The sequence below is a fragment of the Oryzias latipes genome, chromosome 2 (genome assembly GCF_053564925.1).
Source record: "Oryzias latipes strain Hd-rR chromosome 2, Olatipes_Hd-rR_3.1".
In the NCBI taxonomy this organism is placed as follows: Eukaryota; Metazoa; Chordata; class Actinopteri; order Beloniformes; family Adrianichthyidae; genus Oryzias; species Oryzias latipes.
In genome coordinates this window covers 12,559,115-12,575,904 of record NC_136238.1, presented here as the reverse complement: position 1 = coordinate 12,575,904, position 16,790 = coordinate 12,559,115, and the positions used below count along the sequence as shown (strand labels likewise).

The window sequence follows — 16,790 nt, the reverse complement described above, 5'->3', positions numbered from 1 at the left end:
CCTGCAGCATCATGCATGTCAACATGTGTTCTATTAATGAAGCCCCTGCAGCATTAAAAGAAGAAGTTTTAGTACTTTCCTGTGAAATGTTATGCCTTTTTCCTTCGTGGATTAATTTCTCGGATTTTGGCGGTTGAAACTCGCACAATGAAGTGGCATTTTGCAAAAATGTGTTCACATGCATGCACTGCAGCAGTGACTTGACCTCACCAAGATGGCGGTGCTCTCCTCCCGTGAGGGAACCACGTGATGTCTCCTCTAGCGATATAACTCATTGGAAGACAGTGTAAACACAGGGAGGCTTACAGCCCCGCCCACAACTCGGAGGCAAATTTCTAATGAACTCCTGCTTCTGCTGCACTCCACATATATCGCCTAAAACAGCATGATCATAATTAAAAAAGACCACTGGGAACGCTTTGAAAATAGAGGAAAATATGATTGATAAAGAATCTGATTGCTGAATTACAAATTGTTCAACACAAAGTTATTCTTTCCACGTTTACATGCCTCCAAAGAGAACACGATGGGTTACACTATGGGGGAACTGTCTATTAAAAGTTGTTCATAGCTTGTTGTTGTTTACCTTTCGGCATATCCTGTCAGGGGGTCGCCACATCAAATCAGCTTTCACTGATTTGCACGGGTGATTTGGCAGAATCTTTTTTTACACGGGATGCTCTTCCTAACACAACCACAATCTTCAAGGCACTGGGAGACCCTGATAGGCAGCAACGCCAAGGGTCTTGGCCTAAGGACCCACACTGGATTAGGCTCATTGTAAGTCCTGCAAAGCAAACCCAATTTGTCCTGTGTGCCAGTCCCACACCCAACCAACTGAGCTATCCAGCCGCTGCATTGTTGATAGCTTCTACTTTTATGAATTGAATTAATTTTTTTTATGCTTTAACTTCTTATTTGCCACAATAGAGTTTTCTGTTATGCATTGAAAAATAAACTGGGGCAAGTGGTCTAAATTTGGATTGGCCTGGTAGTATTCATACAAAATTCTGGAAAAAAAAAAAGAAAAAAGGAAATCACTTTATGACTGACGGCTGGTGAAAAGTGGAGCAGTGGAGATCTGTTCTGACTGCAGCTGAAGGAACCACACTCCACCTAAAGTCCTACTCCAGTCATGATCTATTTTAGAATCCGTCTTTTAATTATGATTATGCTGTTTTTTTAAACAAACTGTCGTTTTCTAGGACATACTTTCTGCAGAGCGGCAGGAGTTCTCGAGTTGAGGGCAAGACCTTTGGTGTGAGCTTAATTTTCTTTATACAAGTCTCTAAAAATGGGAAAAACTCCACAAGAACATGTTAAAAACCCCATTTTCACCAGATTAGCTTTGTTTCATTATCGACCCAGACAGCAGTAAGCTAAAGAAGAGCCAAAATAGGATAAATTCTAAGATCCGAGTTGTGAATGTACAGCACTTTGCCCTATCATGTGTACAATTCATTAAGTAGACCCATTTTGAAAGCTCATCAGTCCTAAACAAACATTCAGGGTTTAAATTTAGACTATTATTTAGACCCGTAAAAGATTGATTTCCAGTTTTTTTTTTGCCCATGTTCCCTTTAATAGATGGAGAGATTAAAAGAAGGAAAGAGAACCACCTGGGATTTGAGAGCAGAAAAACGTGGAAAGAGAGAGAGAGAGATGGAGAAGAGGAAGAAAGACGTCAGAGAGATTGTTTTATTACTTCTAAAACTGAGGTCAGACAGGAGGACTCGTTTCACTTTGGTGTGCATCTCCCAGAGTTTGGACTTTTGACTCAAATATCAGGCTGGCAGACTCCTTCACAGCTGAGCAGCAATGCAGCAAATCTGGCTCTCTCTTCTGTCCGCCCTGAGCCTCCGTCTGGTTCTGCCTGGCGGGGCCGAGGAAGGCCTGGAGTTTCCCAACTTTGACGGCAAGGACAGGGTGCTGGACATCAGCGAGCGCAACTACAAGAAGGCTCTGAAGCGGTACGACCTGCTGTGTCTGTTCTACCACGAACCCATGCCGGCCAACAAAGGCCTGCAGAAGCGGTTCCAGATGACGGAGCTGGTGCTGGAGGTGAGGAGAAGGGAAGTGGAGGGGGGACCCCCCCCAAAAAATGAACCTTCTTAAGGTCAGAATGTAAAAGATAAATGTCAAGTTTGAGATGTTAGGAGCTTTTTCCCCCCAACAACTAGGTTTGATAGATTATTCTTCTAGTATGAACTGAGGAGGCAGCAGAACTTTCCCCATCTTATCATCATCGCTCGTCTTTATTTTCCTCAAACCTCCCGGGTGACATTTACAGCCGACGTCTTCAGGTATGCAATTACCTGAGACCTGCCAAGAAGACGTCAGCGCCGATTAGAGCAAACGCGGTTGCGTTCTGACACACGAGACTTTGATGGGTTCGATTACACGAGAATTAACAATATCCCGCTGGAGTGGAACTGAAATCCCCGCGGGGAGGGTTCTGTCGGAAGAATGATCACCGCGCGGTAAACGATCCCTCGACGGCGAGCATCCTCGTTCCTCCTCCTGTCTGTCTGTCTCCTTGACGTGTTTGCTTAACTGGAAGCTGAAGAACTGCTGTCTGGTGTCAGTTTGATTGACTCTGATGCCGTTTCACCTGCGCGAGCTCGGAAGTGCGCGGTTTCATTCCCGCTCCATGCATTCCTTTGTGACTCAAACGCACCCAGAGAGACAGTTTCTAGGTCATTCTGGTAATTATAGCCTGTTCCCAAAACCATTTACTATCTGAATATAAAAAAAAACATCTTTATTGTGAGATGGAAGTGTGTTCACCTTTTGCATCAAAAATGTTTCATTTATCAAAAGCATTACAGTGTATTGTTGGGGGGAAAAAAAGGTTACCAGAACAACTTTGACCCAAATCTCTTTTAGCAACTATTTAACTTTATATTTCTTTTCAGAAGCAAAAAAACGTATTTTCCATCCAAAAAAATTATACCTTTACATATCCAATGTGAATGCAATGTTTGTCCTGTTTTGTCTAAAAGGATTTCATAAGGTCACTCTGTTGTTGAATGGTTTGTTTAACCGCCTAGCTTACAGCTCAAGTCCTGGAGAACAAAGACATCGCGTTTGGAATGGTGGACTCCCAGAAGGACGCCAAAGTCGCGAAAAAGCTCGGTATGTACTGTGAACTAAAACAGTGGAGGCATAATCTGAACTAGTCTCCTGAAGGATTCTGTCTAGAGAAAATAAAACCTGAAGTGGGTCGGTTGTATACTCCACAGCGTTAAAAAAAAGAACAAAAACAGCCCATTCCTTATTATCCTAACATGAATAGAAAATAAAACAAAAAGAATTGGAAACTTTCTGTAACCAGGCTCTATATACCTTTATTTGCTTTAAAGTCAAACTTTCCAACACAAGTAAAAAAAAAAAAAAAAAGCTGCTTTTTCTGAAACCAGCCACCAGTGGCCACTTGAGGAACTGCAGGTATTTCTGGGTCAAAATTAGCAACAGAATGTGGGGCTCAAATCTCATGTCACGTACACATGTGACGCGGTTTCAAGAACATGCTAAACTGGGATTTTTGAACATGCTTTTAACATACGGTGTTCACACTGAACTTTCACCACCCAATACGAGTGCATGCACTCACAGTTGGTCGAGGCTTGGTGCAAAATGTTGAAGCGGTGTAAATCTTCTTAGTCTTGCTCCAGGCTTTTTCTTTCACAGCTCTATTTCGATATATGAAAGACTTTGTGTCATAGAATTCCTGCCGAGTACAAACCCGCAATTACCAACTGAATTGAAAAGTCTAAGCTAACTGCCAAATCCAAGACCCTGATTGGTCAAAGTTCAGCTTTTTTAACCTGCAACGTGTGTTCAATGTCAGTGTGTTTTGTTTGTAGAGCCTGAAAACAGACTTAAAGACTTGCATAGTGACGCCTGAACGTGATAGTTTGAAACAGAAGCGCAAAACACGCATAAATGCAAATTTACGTAGACCTTTCTTTGGATTTCATTAAAGTTATTCAACCATAGTTTCTTGTTTTTGAATAGTCAAATATCACATTTTTTTATTTGCAAGTGAACCTTGATGCAGTTTGCTACAGTGTTAATGCAGATGGTGTAAAAAAAGTCAAAGACAATGATATAAGGGTGCCTATCAAGTAGAAAAAGGAAAAGTGGAGTTAATAATGTTGGAATGCCTCACTTGTTTTTTTTTTTATAACTTAAGTTTATTTTTCTTTTTTGTTAACAAGATATAAGACACTTGAACATGACATCAAACGAATTGAATCTTACAAAGAGAAGAAAACGAAAGAAAAAGAATGATAATAACTAAAAATAAATAGATAAAAAAGACAAGAAAATAAAAAAAGAAAATTGAACACGTCAGCCACCATTCCAGAAATGTAAACACGTTATACATTGGCCTGTGAGTTTTTATATACAGTCCATTTGTCCCATTTTTCCTTAAAATGTCTTTCTCTCAATCTTAAAGCAAAAGTCATCTTTTCCATAATATAAATCTCCTCCACTATTTCAGTCCAGTCTGTAATGGTTGGTGGTTCTGGCTTAAGCCATCTTCTAGTTATTGCTTTCCTTGCTGCAATCAGGAATATTTTCATCAAATACTGATCTTGAGAAATGACTGTTTCAGAAATGTTGCCCAGATGTAATACTATCTGCTTGAAGGGGATTGTGTAGCGCAAAGCGTTTGTTAAGAAATGATGAATGGAATGCCAAAATGGTCCTATTTGCGAACAGTTCCAGAAGATATGAGAATGATTTGCCTTTACTGCACCACACTGTCTCCAACACATCTGTGGATTTGCTGATAGTTTACTTTTAATTGAAGGTGTAATAAAGAAACGCATGAGGTTTTTCCAATTAAATTCCCTCCATTTCATTGATGTGGTAGAGGACTGAGTTGATGCACATGTTGAATACCATTCTTTCTCTGAAATAGTGATGGACATTTCTTTTTCCCACTTTTCTTTAACATATAAAGTTGTGTTTTTCTGACATGAAATGAGGCTGTGGTACAGTTTAGAGATCATTTTGGATGTTTTATGCTGGTACGCTCCAATTACTACCTCTAAGACTGGGTTTTGTTCACTCCCCTCTTCTGATCTAATTGCTTTGTTAAAATATTCCCTCACCTGGAGGTATCGAAAAAAATCATGGTTGGTGAGTCCAAATTCCACCTTTAAGTCCTGGAAGTCCCTCATCTTATTTTTGTTTGTGATTGTGGCAAAGGCTGTAACCCCCTTTGTTCTCCACTGATTAAATGTGGAATCGTCTTTTGCTGGTTTGAAGTCTTTGTCAAGATAAATCCATTTAAGTATTTTCTTTTCCTTTTTCAGCCTTAATTGCCGTACTACCTTTTGCCAAAGTTCCATAGTATATGTTGTTATTGGATTTAATAATGTAGTAATGTTGTTTGGTAAGTCCTCCTCTCCTAAAAGGGTCTGAATCGGGTGTCCTGATACACCTATCTCAATCTCTTTCCACCTGGAATAGTATTCAGAGTCACACCAACAGCAAATGTAGCGTATCTGTGCTGCAAAAAAATATAATTTCAGATTGGGGAGAGACATTCCCCCTTTATCTTTAGGCAATTGTAATGTTACATATCTAATCCTGGGTTTTTTCCCTTCCCATATAAATCTGGATATCATCCTGTCCCATTCTATGAACTGCTTGGAAGGTATTTCTATTGGAAGTGACTGGAATAGGAAGAGTAGCCTTGGTAAGATGTTCATTTTCACCACATTTATCCTATCTGTTAAATCGAAAGGGTAAGTTGACCACCTCTTAATATCCAGATTGATGTTTAAGTTAACTGTATTATAATTTTCTTCGTATAGGAGTGACAAATTTTTGGGTAAAAAGACTCCAAGGTACTTAATTCTTTTATTGTCCCACTTAATATTGTAGCTAGATGCAGTTTTTTCTGATGGGGAGTGGTTGAAAAGCAGGGTTTGAGTTTTAGAAATATTTAATTTATATCCCGCAAGAGAGTTAAATTCTTTCAGGAGTGTCATTAGTTTAGGCATGGAAGTGTTTATGTTCTTTAAGAACAGTAACACATCGTCTGCAAATAATCCAATTTTTTGTTCTCTGCCGTCAATTTTAATTCCTTCTAGTTCCTCGCACTGCCGGATGGCCTGGGCCAGTGGCTCAATATATAGAGCAAAAAGAGTCGGACTGATGCCGCAGCCCTGCCTCGTTCCTCTTTTTAACTCGAATCGGTCTGTGAGGGAGCCGTTTATTTTTATTCTAGCTGTAGGCTTGTCATAGATGGCTTTTATACATTTAATTGAGTTCTGTGTGAATCCAAATTTCTCTAGGGTTTGGTAGAGGAAATCCCAGTTCACCCTATCAAAAGCCTTTTCTGCATCAAGGCTAATTAGAGCTGCTTTTATTTTGTTTTTAGTTATGGTGTGAATTACATGCAGGCTTCTTCTAATGTTATCCTGGGTTTGTCTGCCTCTCACAAAACCAGTTTGGTCTTCATCAATTAACTCAGCAATAAATGTTTCAAATCTTTTAGTTAAGATTGATGTATAGATTTTATAATCCACGTTTAGCATTGATATTGGTCTATAATTAGTGCAATTCTGTCTATCTTTATTTTCCTTGGGGATTAAAGTGATTATTGCGTCTTTCCATGAAGGTGGAGTCCTACCTTCTTTGTGGGTATAATTTAGGGCTCTTAGTAAAAGTGGCATTAGTTCCAGTTTAAATTTTCTGTACCACTCTATGGGGAATCCATCACTACCTGGAGCTTTATTTGTTTTAAATCTACCTATTGCCTTTTCAACTTCTTGTTGTGTTATTTCCTTTGTTATTATTTTATTTTGGATTTGTCCTATACAAGGTAGATCTAGTTTGTCTAAAAAACTTTTAATTGCTCCCCTGTCAGTGGCGCCCTCTTGTGAGTACAAACTGCTATAATAACAGTAAAAGGTGTTTTCTATTTTTTGTGGATCCGAATGAATTTCTTGAGAGAGTGGGTCTTTGATATTTGGGATTGCAGAATCTACTTGCTGCTTGCGTAGCTTTCTAGCTAACAATCTAGTGTATTTTGGGCCAAGTTCATAATGTGTCTGCTTCATGTATCGGGCTTTCTTTTCAATTTCAAAATCTAAATGTTTTTCAATTTGTAGTTGCAATTTTTTGATTTCCTTTTGTGATTCATTATTTTTATTTAATTTAAATTCGTTTTCTTGGACTTTTAAATCATGCAATAATTTATTGTATGTTTCCAATCTTTTCTTCTTTAGATGTGTTGCCTTGGCAATCAGGTTCCCTCTCATCACTGCTTTCAATGAATCCCACAGTATTAATGGGTTCACGAGGCCGTTATCATTTTCATCCTTAAATGTCTTAATTTCTTGTTTGACTTGATCAACTATTGACTGATTATTAAGAAGTCCTACATTTAGTCTCCAGACTGTGCTTTTCAATTTACTTTCAAGATTTAGAGTTAAATAAATTGCGCTGTGATCTGACACATCCGCTACTCCAATTCTGCATTCATCAACTCTGTAATAATTTTCTTTCCCAATAAAAAAATAATCTATTCTGGAATGTACAGAGTGAGGTGCTGAGTAATATGTGTAGTCTCTATCTGTCGGGTGAAGCCCTCTCCAAACATCTACCATCCCAATCTCCCCAAGCGTGGTATTGAGCATTTTAGTTGCTTTTCTATTGCTTCTTTTTATACTTGTTGTATCGAGTTTTAAATCAAGAATTGCGTTGAAATCCCCACCACATATACATACATATACATACATATGTATATGTGGAATGCCTCACTTGTAAGAATATAAATGTCAAGTTGCACTTTAGTTCATACCAGCACAACATCGTTTTGAAGGTTTCAAGCCTATTTTTGTCCACCCTCTCTCTAAATGAGCAGCTGCTTTAACCATCAGACGTCTCTGACTGGCTTCGTTTCTTAAACCAATAAATGTGTGAAATCTTTCAGCAGAAGTCGCCACAAGACCCTCTCAATGCTGAAGCCCCTCCTTGTCACAAACAATCGATCTGCTTTGTAAACCAGGTTTGGAGGAGGTGGGCAGCTTGTACGTCTTCAAGGACGACCGTGTCATTGAGTTTGACGGGGAGCTCTCAGCAGACACTTTGGTGGAGTTTCTGTTGGATGTGAGTTGGGGTTTTTTTGCTTTAAAGAGCTGCAGCTTCACTAGAACCCCTGGAGTTCAGATTAAAGGGATATTTTGTGCTTATTTTAAAGCAGGGATGTGTGGATTACTGCAATCTCACCTGTACGACGGAGTTTTAGGGCCAGTTTACAAAAAAAAACATTTTTTTTTAAATCACGACTTTTAAGTCATATATTTTTTTCCCGTAAATTTACGAGAACAAGTCATAGATTAAAGAGGAAAAAACACCAAAGTTTTCTGTTTATTAGAGCCTTGCCTGAAGATGAAATGTGGAGCCTTTTGTGAAGCTTTATTACCGGATGGGTTTAAAAAAAACAAAGAGATTCGGAACCTTTTAGCGACTCAAAACCAGATTATTTTCAGTGGAGCAGGCTTTCCGGGGTTCGGTGTTGGTAAAGCGGAGTTTCATCTGTAAAATAAGGAGCTCAGAGACACGTTTGGGTGTAGAGAACCGCTGCAGCCTTTATTCTCCTTTTCATTCACATAACCTGAAGTTCATTTGTCCCTTTACGTCAAGAACCTGTCATCCGAACACCAATGGAAGTAAACAGTGTTACATACGCCCCCTCCTCCAGATGAAACATCCCGTTTCAGCATAAAACAATAAAGAGGAATAAAGATAATCAGTTATATTAGCATTAGGACGTTGAAAATGCCAAAAAAGTGCTACTCCTCCTCAGAAGCGTCACACAAACATAGAGATCTTGTCTTTGGTGGAGGAAGAAAGGATTGAAGTGGACAGCTGCAGGGATACCGACGTCTTCATCAACGGCTGCAGAGATCCTGCAAACCAACCATCAATGAATAAAACATTAATAAATCAGAAATCAAACAAATGAGCTTCCAAACATTTGGAACGTTATCAATAAACATTCAGCTCACCTGTTCAACTAAGTTTAGTCGCTCTGCTCTGCTGCTGTGCGGCGTTCACTAGCTGCTCTGTATGCTCACCTCCACTTTAATCTCGTAAAATTACAGGTTTTTTTCTCGTAAATTTACGAGTTTTTTTTCTTGTAAATCTACGACTTAAAATCTCGTAATTTTCTTTTTTCTTTCGTGGCCCTTAAATTCCATCGTATACCTGCAATACAGAGTGATGAGTTTAATCTGTAACATTTTGGCACCCTAGTTATAAACTAAAACATTCAGTTTAGCAGATTAAAGTTATATAACTTTGATTCAAACTGACATTTTGTTTCTTTGTTCATACCTTTATTGCTGTCTGGAGACATTATACGCTAAGCAAGTGCCTCTATAGTGGACAGGAAGTGTTTTTTCATCAGGAAATTGGATTAAAATGAAAAAAATAATAAAGAAATTAAGGAAAGCTTTTATTTTTAAAAACTGTTTTGTTAATAATTGTTTTTAGGCACATTTAATGTAATAAACTAGAAATTATTATTTATAGCATTTTTTTTTAAATGAATGACATTCTGGATCAAAATCACTGCATACTGTGCAGTAAATCTCAAATGTTGATCAAAATCATCAGATTGTATTTAAAATAACTACTCAAATAATTAATTCAGTAAAAAAAACTTACAAAAAAATTTCAATAAACACGATGAAAGTTTAGAAACCAGCTAACTTTCTCCTAACATCCTCTAGGTGCTGGAGGACCCAGTAGAGATCATCAACAGTGCGATGGAGCTGCGAGCGTTCGAGAGAATGGAGGAAGACATCCGCCTCATTGGTTACTTCAAAGGAGAGGATTCCTGTCAGTTTTTACACTCTCGCACACGATCCGATACGCCTGCAATGCACTGCTGTGTTCCCCAAATGCAAATAAACCCCACAGGTGAACAGAGCCCAATGATGGAGCCCAGTTAGGGACAAACCAGACTCCAGACACTTTCACTCCGTCTCAGGAGAGGCTTTAAATAGCCTCCAGTTCTCCATCTAATAGGTCAAACCGCAATTATAGTTTTTTTCACACAAGAAAGGGGGAGATAATCCAAGATGCTATCTGCTCTGACATGACAGCGGCTGGAATTTTCATCATGAAGCCCACATCTGTTCACTGAAAGGTTGCTCCGCGGTTGTGACCTTGTTAAGGCAGGGGCATGTTACAAGTGTGTAAAAGTGCATTAAGACACACCTGATTTACAGGGAGCCGTCTAAAATCAGGAAGAGAATTACTTTTACTGCTCACCTTCCACATCACGTTTCTAGAAAGGGATGACCAGAATGCTAAACTTGAATTTTTGGCATTTCTTTTCCCCTCGTTGCGGATTTCTCTTTTGAATTTCAGACTATAAAGCTTTTCAGGAGGCGTCTGAGCGGTTTCAACCTTACATCAAATTCTTTGCGACGTTTGATAAATCTGTAAGTCCAAACAACAGTTTGATTCATCTTCACGAAACTCTGTTTTTATCTCAATTTAAGCAAAACTTCTAACGTAAAGAATACGTAAGAAGTTTAGAAAAAAAGTAAAAAATAGATATAGAAAAATGTTTATCAACCTTTGTTTGTTTTTTTATTTACTGAAAAGTTAAGGGAGTGGTAATATTACAAAAAACATTTAGAAAATTAACTAAAAAATATATTTTTTTTAAATGTAACGTTGTATAAATAGAAACTATAACATTTTACCAGTTTTTTTGTTTCCATGCTAAGAGTTGCTTCATGATAAAGCTAACTGATACATTACACCTTTTTAACCAAAAAGTGAATTCATGACAGCTTTCTCCAATGTTTCTTCCTTTAGGTAGCCAAACATCTCTCCTTGAAGATGAATGCGGTTAACTTTTACGAGCCGTTCATGGAGGAGCCAGCTGTCCTGCCCGGCAGGCCTCTGTCAGAGATGGACATCGTTGAATTTGTCACCCAACACAGAAGGTGGATTGAATAATACGTCCTGTTGAAATGAGGACTTTGTTGACGGTTGATTCTTGCAGGGCGACTCTGAGGAAGCTCCGGGCGGAGAACATGTTTGAAACCTGGGTGAGTAGAGCGGACGGAGAATGCATTTTGGTACGACTACAGTCTCATTTATGCTGAATCTTCTCTGTAAATCATCCACAGGAGGATGACATGGACGGAATCCATATTGTTGCTTTTGCAGAGGAAGAGGATCCAGGTCCCAAAGCCACATTTGTTGCTCTTTGGGGGAAGCTTGGCTCTTTATGCGACACAACCCCTCTCTTTTGTCTTCAGATGGCTACGAGTTCCTGGAGATCCTGAAAGATGTGGCCCGGGACAACACCAACAACCCCGAGCTTAGCATTGTTTGGATCGACCCTGATGACTTCCCCCTGGTTCTGCCTCACCTTTTTTTTTAAAATATTTCTACATACATTTCTTGCTCTTCAGAAACCCACTCATGGTCTTGAATAACTGATAAGCCAACTTGGTACGTCCTTTAGTTGACCACTTACTGGGAAAAGACCTTCAAGTTGGATCTGTTCAGACCCCAAATTGGTGTCGTCAACGTCACTGATGTAAGTAAAGCTTTGGTCACACGAACCCAGGTGTGTTTTTCTGTTCTCTTGAAGCTCGCTGAAAATGAAACGTAGGATTGTTGTGTGTGTGATGCAAATGTATCGTGCGCGCACTTATGATGTAGGGATGATGCTGATGTTGTACGGTACCCTTGCGCCACACTCCGGTCGTTAGTAAGGTAAGTACAAATGTTGCACACATGACGTGTATGTGTGTGTTCGTGTGTGTGCATGTGGAGCAGGGGTGGGCACACTGCGGCCCGTTAATCTCTTTAATTTGGCCTGTCAAGATGGAGTCAATTATATAGATAATCCTTAATGATAATAATGTTTTATTTCCCATGTAATTCTGGTGTCTCCCCATAGATGGGGCTCTACAAATAAATAAATGGCCCTTTATTTGGGTGCAGAAACTTAGTTTGCGTTCATGTCGTGTTGGAAGAGTTTGTTTTTGTTTTTTTGGAGGTTTTTTGTTTTCCGAGTCAAACTTTTTTTGTGTCGTAGTCTAGTTTTTGTTGTAGCCTTTTTCCGATCACTCCAACCCCCCATGAGAGCAGCGTTCAACCAAACGACGGAATAAGCACCAAAATGAGAACAAAAGCTCCAGTTTTAAATCAAAGACCTCCAAGATGTTCTGTTTTACATCAACTTTAAATATTTGTCTTTTTTTTCCTTCTTTCTCTTGTGAGTTGGGCTACCAAACACTTTACCTCCCTGCCCCTGGTGCGGCCCTTCTGACAGGTTTTAGAACCCTTCATGCCCCACGAGTCACAAAGTTTGGCCCCTCCTGCTGTAGAGTAACATTCACGCTCTACTTAAGGGCAGTTGTGACCAGGGCTTAAGGCTTGTAGGATCAGAGCGCTCTCCAAAAGGAACAAGTAACTGACTTGTTGGTGTTGCCTTTTAGGCCGACAGCGTTTGGCTGGACATGTCCGACGACGAGGACCTGCCCACGGCGGAGGAGCTGGAGGACTGGATCGAGGACGTTCTCTCCGGGCGAGTAAACACAGAGGACGACGACGAGTTTGCAGACGACCACGACAACGACCACTTGGTTCCAGAAGATGAAGAGGAGGGGGATCAAGACCCGGACGAGGAAGACGACGAATGAAGGCGGAAACCGGATCCCTTTCCAAATCTTTTTGTGTTGAAAATGTAGCATCTTTTAAGAAAGTAGTTGATACAGTTGGTAGTTTTTTAAGGAAATTAAGATTTTTTTTTTTTTAAAGAGAGGATTTTGGGAAATCACAGAGTTCCCCGTTTATCCCGGGATTTATTAGTGAAATCCATAGATTAGGATTATAGATGTCTTTAGGCTGTAAAAACATTCACTACACACTTCCTACACTTTTCAGACAGACATGGACATGAAAGTTTAAACCTTAATAAGTTCAGTTTTACAGAAGAAAAAAAAACAGTCATTTAGGACGCAGAATACAATGAAAGTGTTAAAGGTGTTATTTACGATGAAACTGAAAGATTTACTGAAGCCTTCTGATGCCCCCAAGAGGCTGAAATGTTGAATTCACTTTGGAAAATCATTATTCTAACTTGTCATAAAGGATAAATAAACCTGTATACATTAAAACTAAATGCTCAAGGCTTTGGTAAACATTAATAATTAAAACAATCAAAGTGTGAGAAAAGTCGCAGAAGATCTGCATAATTAGTTCTTACCAAAGCGGGAGATTTGTTCCCCTGTCATGAGCGCTTTCCCCTTGAATTATTCAAACCCTAGTAAATAATTCAGAAATGTTTTGCCTGCTAATGGAAGCCGAGTCTTGGACATTGAGGGGGGGGGGGGGGGGGGGGGGGGGGGGGGGGTCAACTGGGGTGAGACCGGCCGTAAAACAGCAAACACGGAGCCGCTGAACATGAATAAATAATTCCAAGGCCGTGTGAGAATCATTGCTCCCCTGGAGTCGGCTGTGATGCTGCGGGTCGACGGGGCGTCAGCATCACCGCGTCGGCTTTGGATGTGTTTACAACCGGACCTGAGGCGGAGGAAGAAAACGAAAAGACGGCAGAGTCATGGTGCAAATGTTCTGCGGGACCTAAGGGGGGGGGGTTGCTGGGATCCTTCATAAACGCTGACTGCAGGGAGGAATGTAAGGCGGCACAGAACAGACAGGAGGCCAGATGTATTAGTGCTGATCTTCAGCTCAAAGCCAAGTCATCACAGACAAACTGGAGACGCAGAAACGGGGGAGAAAACACTCCATTTAGATGCAAATGCTCCTCATTTTCCTCCCAATCCATCCTCTTCCTCTTTAGGAAGTGGGGAATGGGGGGGGGTGTTACATACGTTAAGCGGAGGACAGATGAGTTCCGACAAGCCGCCTCGCTCCCCAGGCTCAGGGAGCGATGAGGTTGTTGGGTTTTTTTTTTTGGTCCTGCGCCGCTGACATTCATTTACCCACAAGCCCCGGCCGGCTGCGCGGCTCTGACAGGCTGACGGCGAGCCAATTACAGCTGAGCTCCATGACAACAAAATGCCACCAAAATAAGGCCCCCCCCACCAAAAAACAGGAGCCGATATTCAGCCTGGGCATGTCACTCGGCGGGGCAGGACACCTAATGCAAGGCGACAGATGAGAGCGTTAGCTAGCCCCCAGCCGGGCCAGGAAGGTGCTACATATGGAGGAGCTGATAAACTCAACAGCGGGCTGGCTTCAGAAAAAACAAGAGGAAGAAAAACTGGAGACGCACAGACTGATGTTTGTCTGCAGTGACTGAACTGAACAGCAACTAAATAATCACAGCTTATAAAGTCCTGCTGATCCTAAAGAGGAAAAATCCAAGATTGTAGGTGACTTCCTAATGGATGACGAGTGAAAAGCTACATGGATGTGAAAAAGTCTTTTTTTAATTCGTCAAGAGTGGTTGAGAAAACTATAGGGGAGGAGAAATGGCAAAAGCAAACATTTTATTCCTTAATTTTGCTAATCCAGGGTCAGATGTAACTGGTTTGACCTGTCTTTAATGTTTTTAGAACATTTTATTTCCTGTGAAGTAATTAAAACCATTTTTTTTCTTTTTGCCTTACACCATTTTACAACTATTTTATTTACTTCAAAACATACAAAATTTAATATTAAATTCAAAAAATGCATGTATTTTCTGTTATTCTAATTATAAAAATTATTTAAAATAAGGATTTTTAAAAATTATTCATTTTCCTCAAGATTTTCCACTTGTTCAAATGAATACTATAGATTTATTTAAATATAAACAACACAGTTCTCTTTTTTATAAAGTTTACTTCCTTGTTTAGTCGCCAAGTTGAATTAATTTAAGTCTGTTTGAATTTATGTGTTATTAAAATATCAATACACTAAACTAAGGCTTAATATGAATATTTGAAGGTACTTTGTTTATGTTTTAAAGGTATTTAGAACCTAAAAAATCCTGCTATCTACGTCTCCAGAGAAATTTAAAGAAGTTAGGCTACGATAGTTATTTTTGTACTGTTTCAACACAACAAAATAGTAATAGAAATAATGTTTCACGAACGCTAATGATCCAGAAATCTAAAATGTTTAGTGCTGAAACGTCACACCAGCTTCAGAAATCTGTCAATTAAAGGTGAGAAGGTCTGAAAAAGAACCAGAAAGTGACAGATGGTGAGGATGAAGAGGAGACGAAGCACACACACACACAAACACACGGTTTACATAAACAAAGACAGTTTGCAAACAAGTGAATCCTCCAGAAAGTAGAAAACTACAGCTACCTGGTCACATGACTTAAACCACTATCAGCATCTCTTGATTTGGTGGAAAAACAGAGGTTTTCCTACAAAATAAAAGCAGAACTGCTTTTTTTTCCACCTTTGAGGGTCAACCCCTTGCAGTACCGGATGTGGCCACAAGGAGGGAGTGTCGGATCTTCAACTGGTCTTCACAGATGACAAATAGAGAATAGAGGAGTTTTCTGAGACGTGACACAAATCTGTTAGTAAAATCTGTTCTTTATAAATATATACAGTTAAGAATATGAAAAAAACAGGAGCCTCTGTAAACTCCTTCACTTGGCTAAAGTGCTCTTTTCGAGTCTAAAATTAATGCTGCATTTTTCACAATAAAAGCCTTCATGTCCTTGTTACCTGCTGCTGAAGTCTCTTAATTTAATAGTTTTTTTTTCCATGTTTTATCTGTTAAAATTTAAGACATAAAATGTTAAATATGCAAAATGTGCTTTGAGGAGTTGTTTTTTTTTTAGGATAATTCTATGTGAAAACAATGTTTTTAGTCAGCTAAGTGAATGCAAACCAGCCCAGACCACCATCTCTCCACCACCATGCGTGAAAGTTTGTAGAAGGTGTGTATGCTGAAATACCTTTGGTTTCCGGCCTCATCTTTTCAAAAAACAAGGTTCTAAAAATACTCTTTTTGGTATTTAGACAAAATCTCATAAGCTAAGATATACATTTTACATTTAACAAGGTGCATCTTTATTAAAAATCTACGGTTGTTTTTTGATAATCAGTGATGATGATAAAATCAAAATCCTTCGAAAAAGGGAGAGAAATTTTTTTTCACAGTTAACGTTTCAGCATATTCGTTGAGTTTTTATTAAATAAAATTCTGCTTCATTTCATTTATTGTCCTAATTTTATCTTAAAGCTTCTCTATTTAGATTCTCTTTCCAGTTCAAGTCCACTTCTTTATTTTTTATTTAAAAAAAAGTCTCAAACTTATTTTAAGAAAATAAGGATTTTTGGATGCAGTAGAAAGGTCAGATTTAGAAATAGAAAACATTTCCATCTTAAATATTTGAGCCCTAAAGGAGAAATCAAAGCTCATTTTAGGGATTTTTACTCACGATCGCAGACGGGTGAGGTGACAAAGACCACAAAGACAAATAATAAAGTTCATTTCTTATTATCCACATTATACTTGAGTTGACGTTTGTGTGGAAATGATTCAGATTTTTTCTTTTGGAGTGATCAGAGATGCTTTGAGAGCAGCATAGAGAATACAGTTTGGAGGTTTGCCAAAGTCCTGGAGCTGTGATGTGTTTACAAACAGGTGATTTCCTGTGGCTTTTTTTTTTTTTTTCATAGAAAAAAAAAAGGTGCATTTAATGCAAATCCGTGTTTGGTTTGAGGTCAGCCGTCTGTGATGGAAACCGTGTTGTGCGTTTTCGAACACACCTGCTTGCAGAATTGGATTGAAACCAAATAAACAAAAGAAGC

The 16,790-nt window shown here is 39.2% G+C and overlaps 1 protein-coding gene across 1 annotated transcript; it reads left to right on the top strand.

The window, feature by feature from the left end:
- Positions 1-1,686: 1,686 nt before the first annotated feature.
- Positions 1,687-13,186, top strand: LOC101163627 (calsequestrin-2). Its single transcript, XM_023963574.2, has 11 exons — positions 1,687-2,061; positions 3,051-3,135; positions 8,033-8,133; positions 9,762-9,870; positions 10,405-10,478; positions 10,861-10,991; positions 11,051-11,096; positions 11,178-11,232; positions 11,310-11,410; positions 11,519-11,593; positions 12,501-13,186. The coding sequence occupies exons 1-11, from the start codon at positions 1,819-1,821 to the stop codon at positions 12,702-12,704; spliced, it is 1,224 nt and encodes a 407-aa protein (XP_023819342.1). The 5' UTR covers positions 1,687-1,818; the 3' UTR covers positions 12,705-13,186.
- The last annotated feature ends 3,604 nt before the right edge of the window (positions 13,187-16,790 follow it).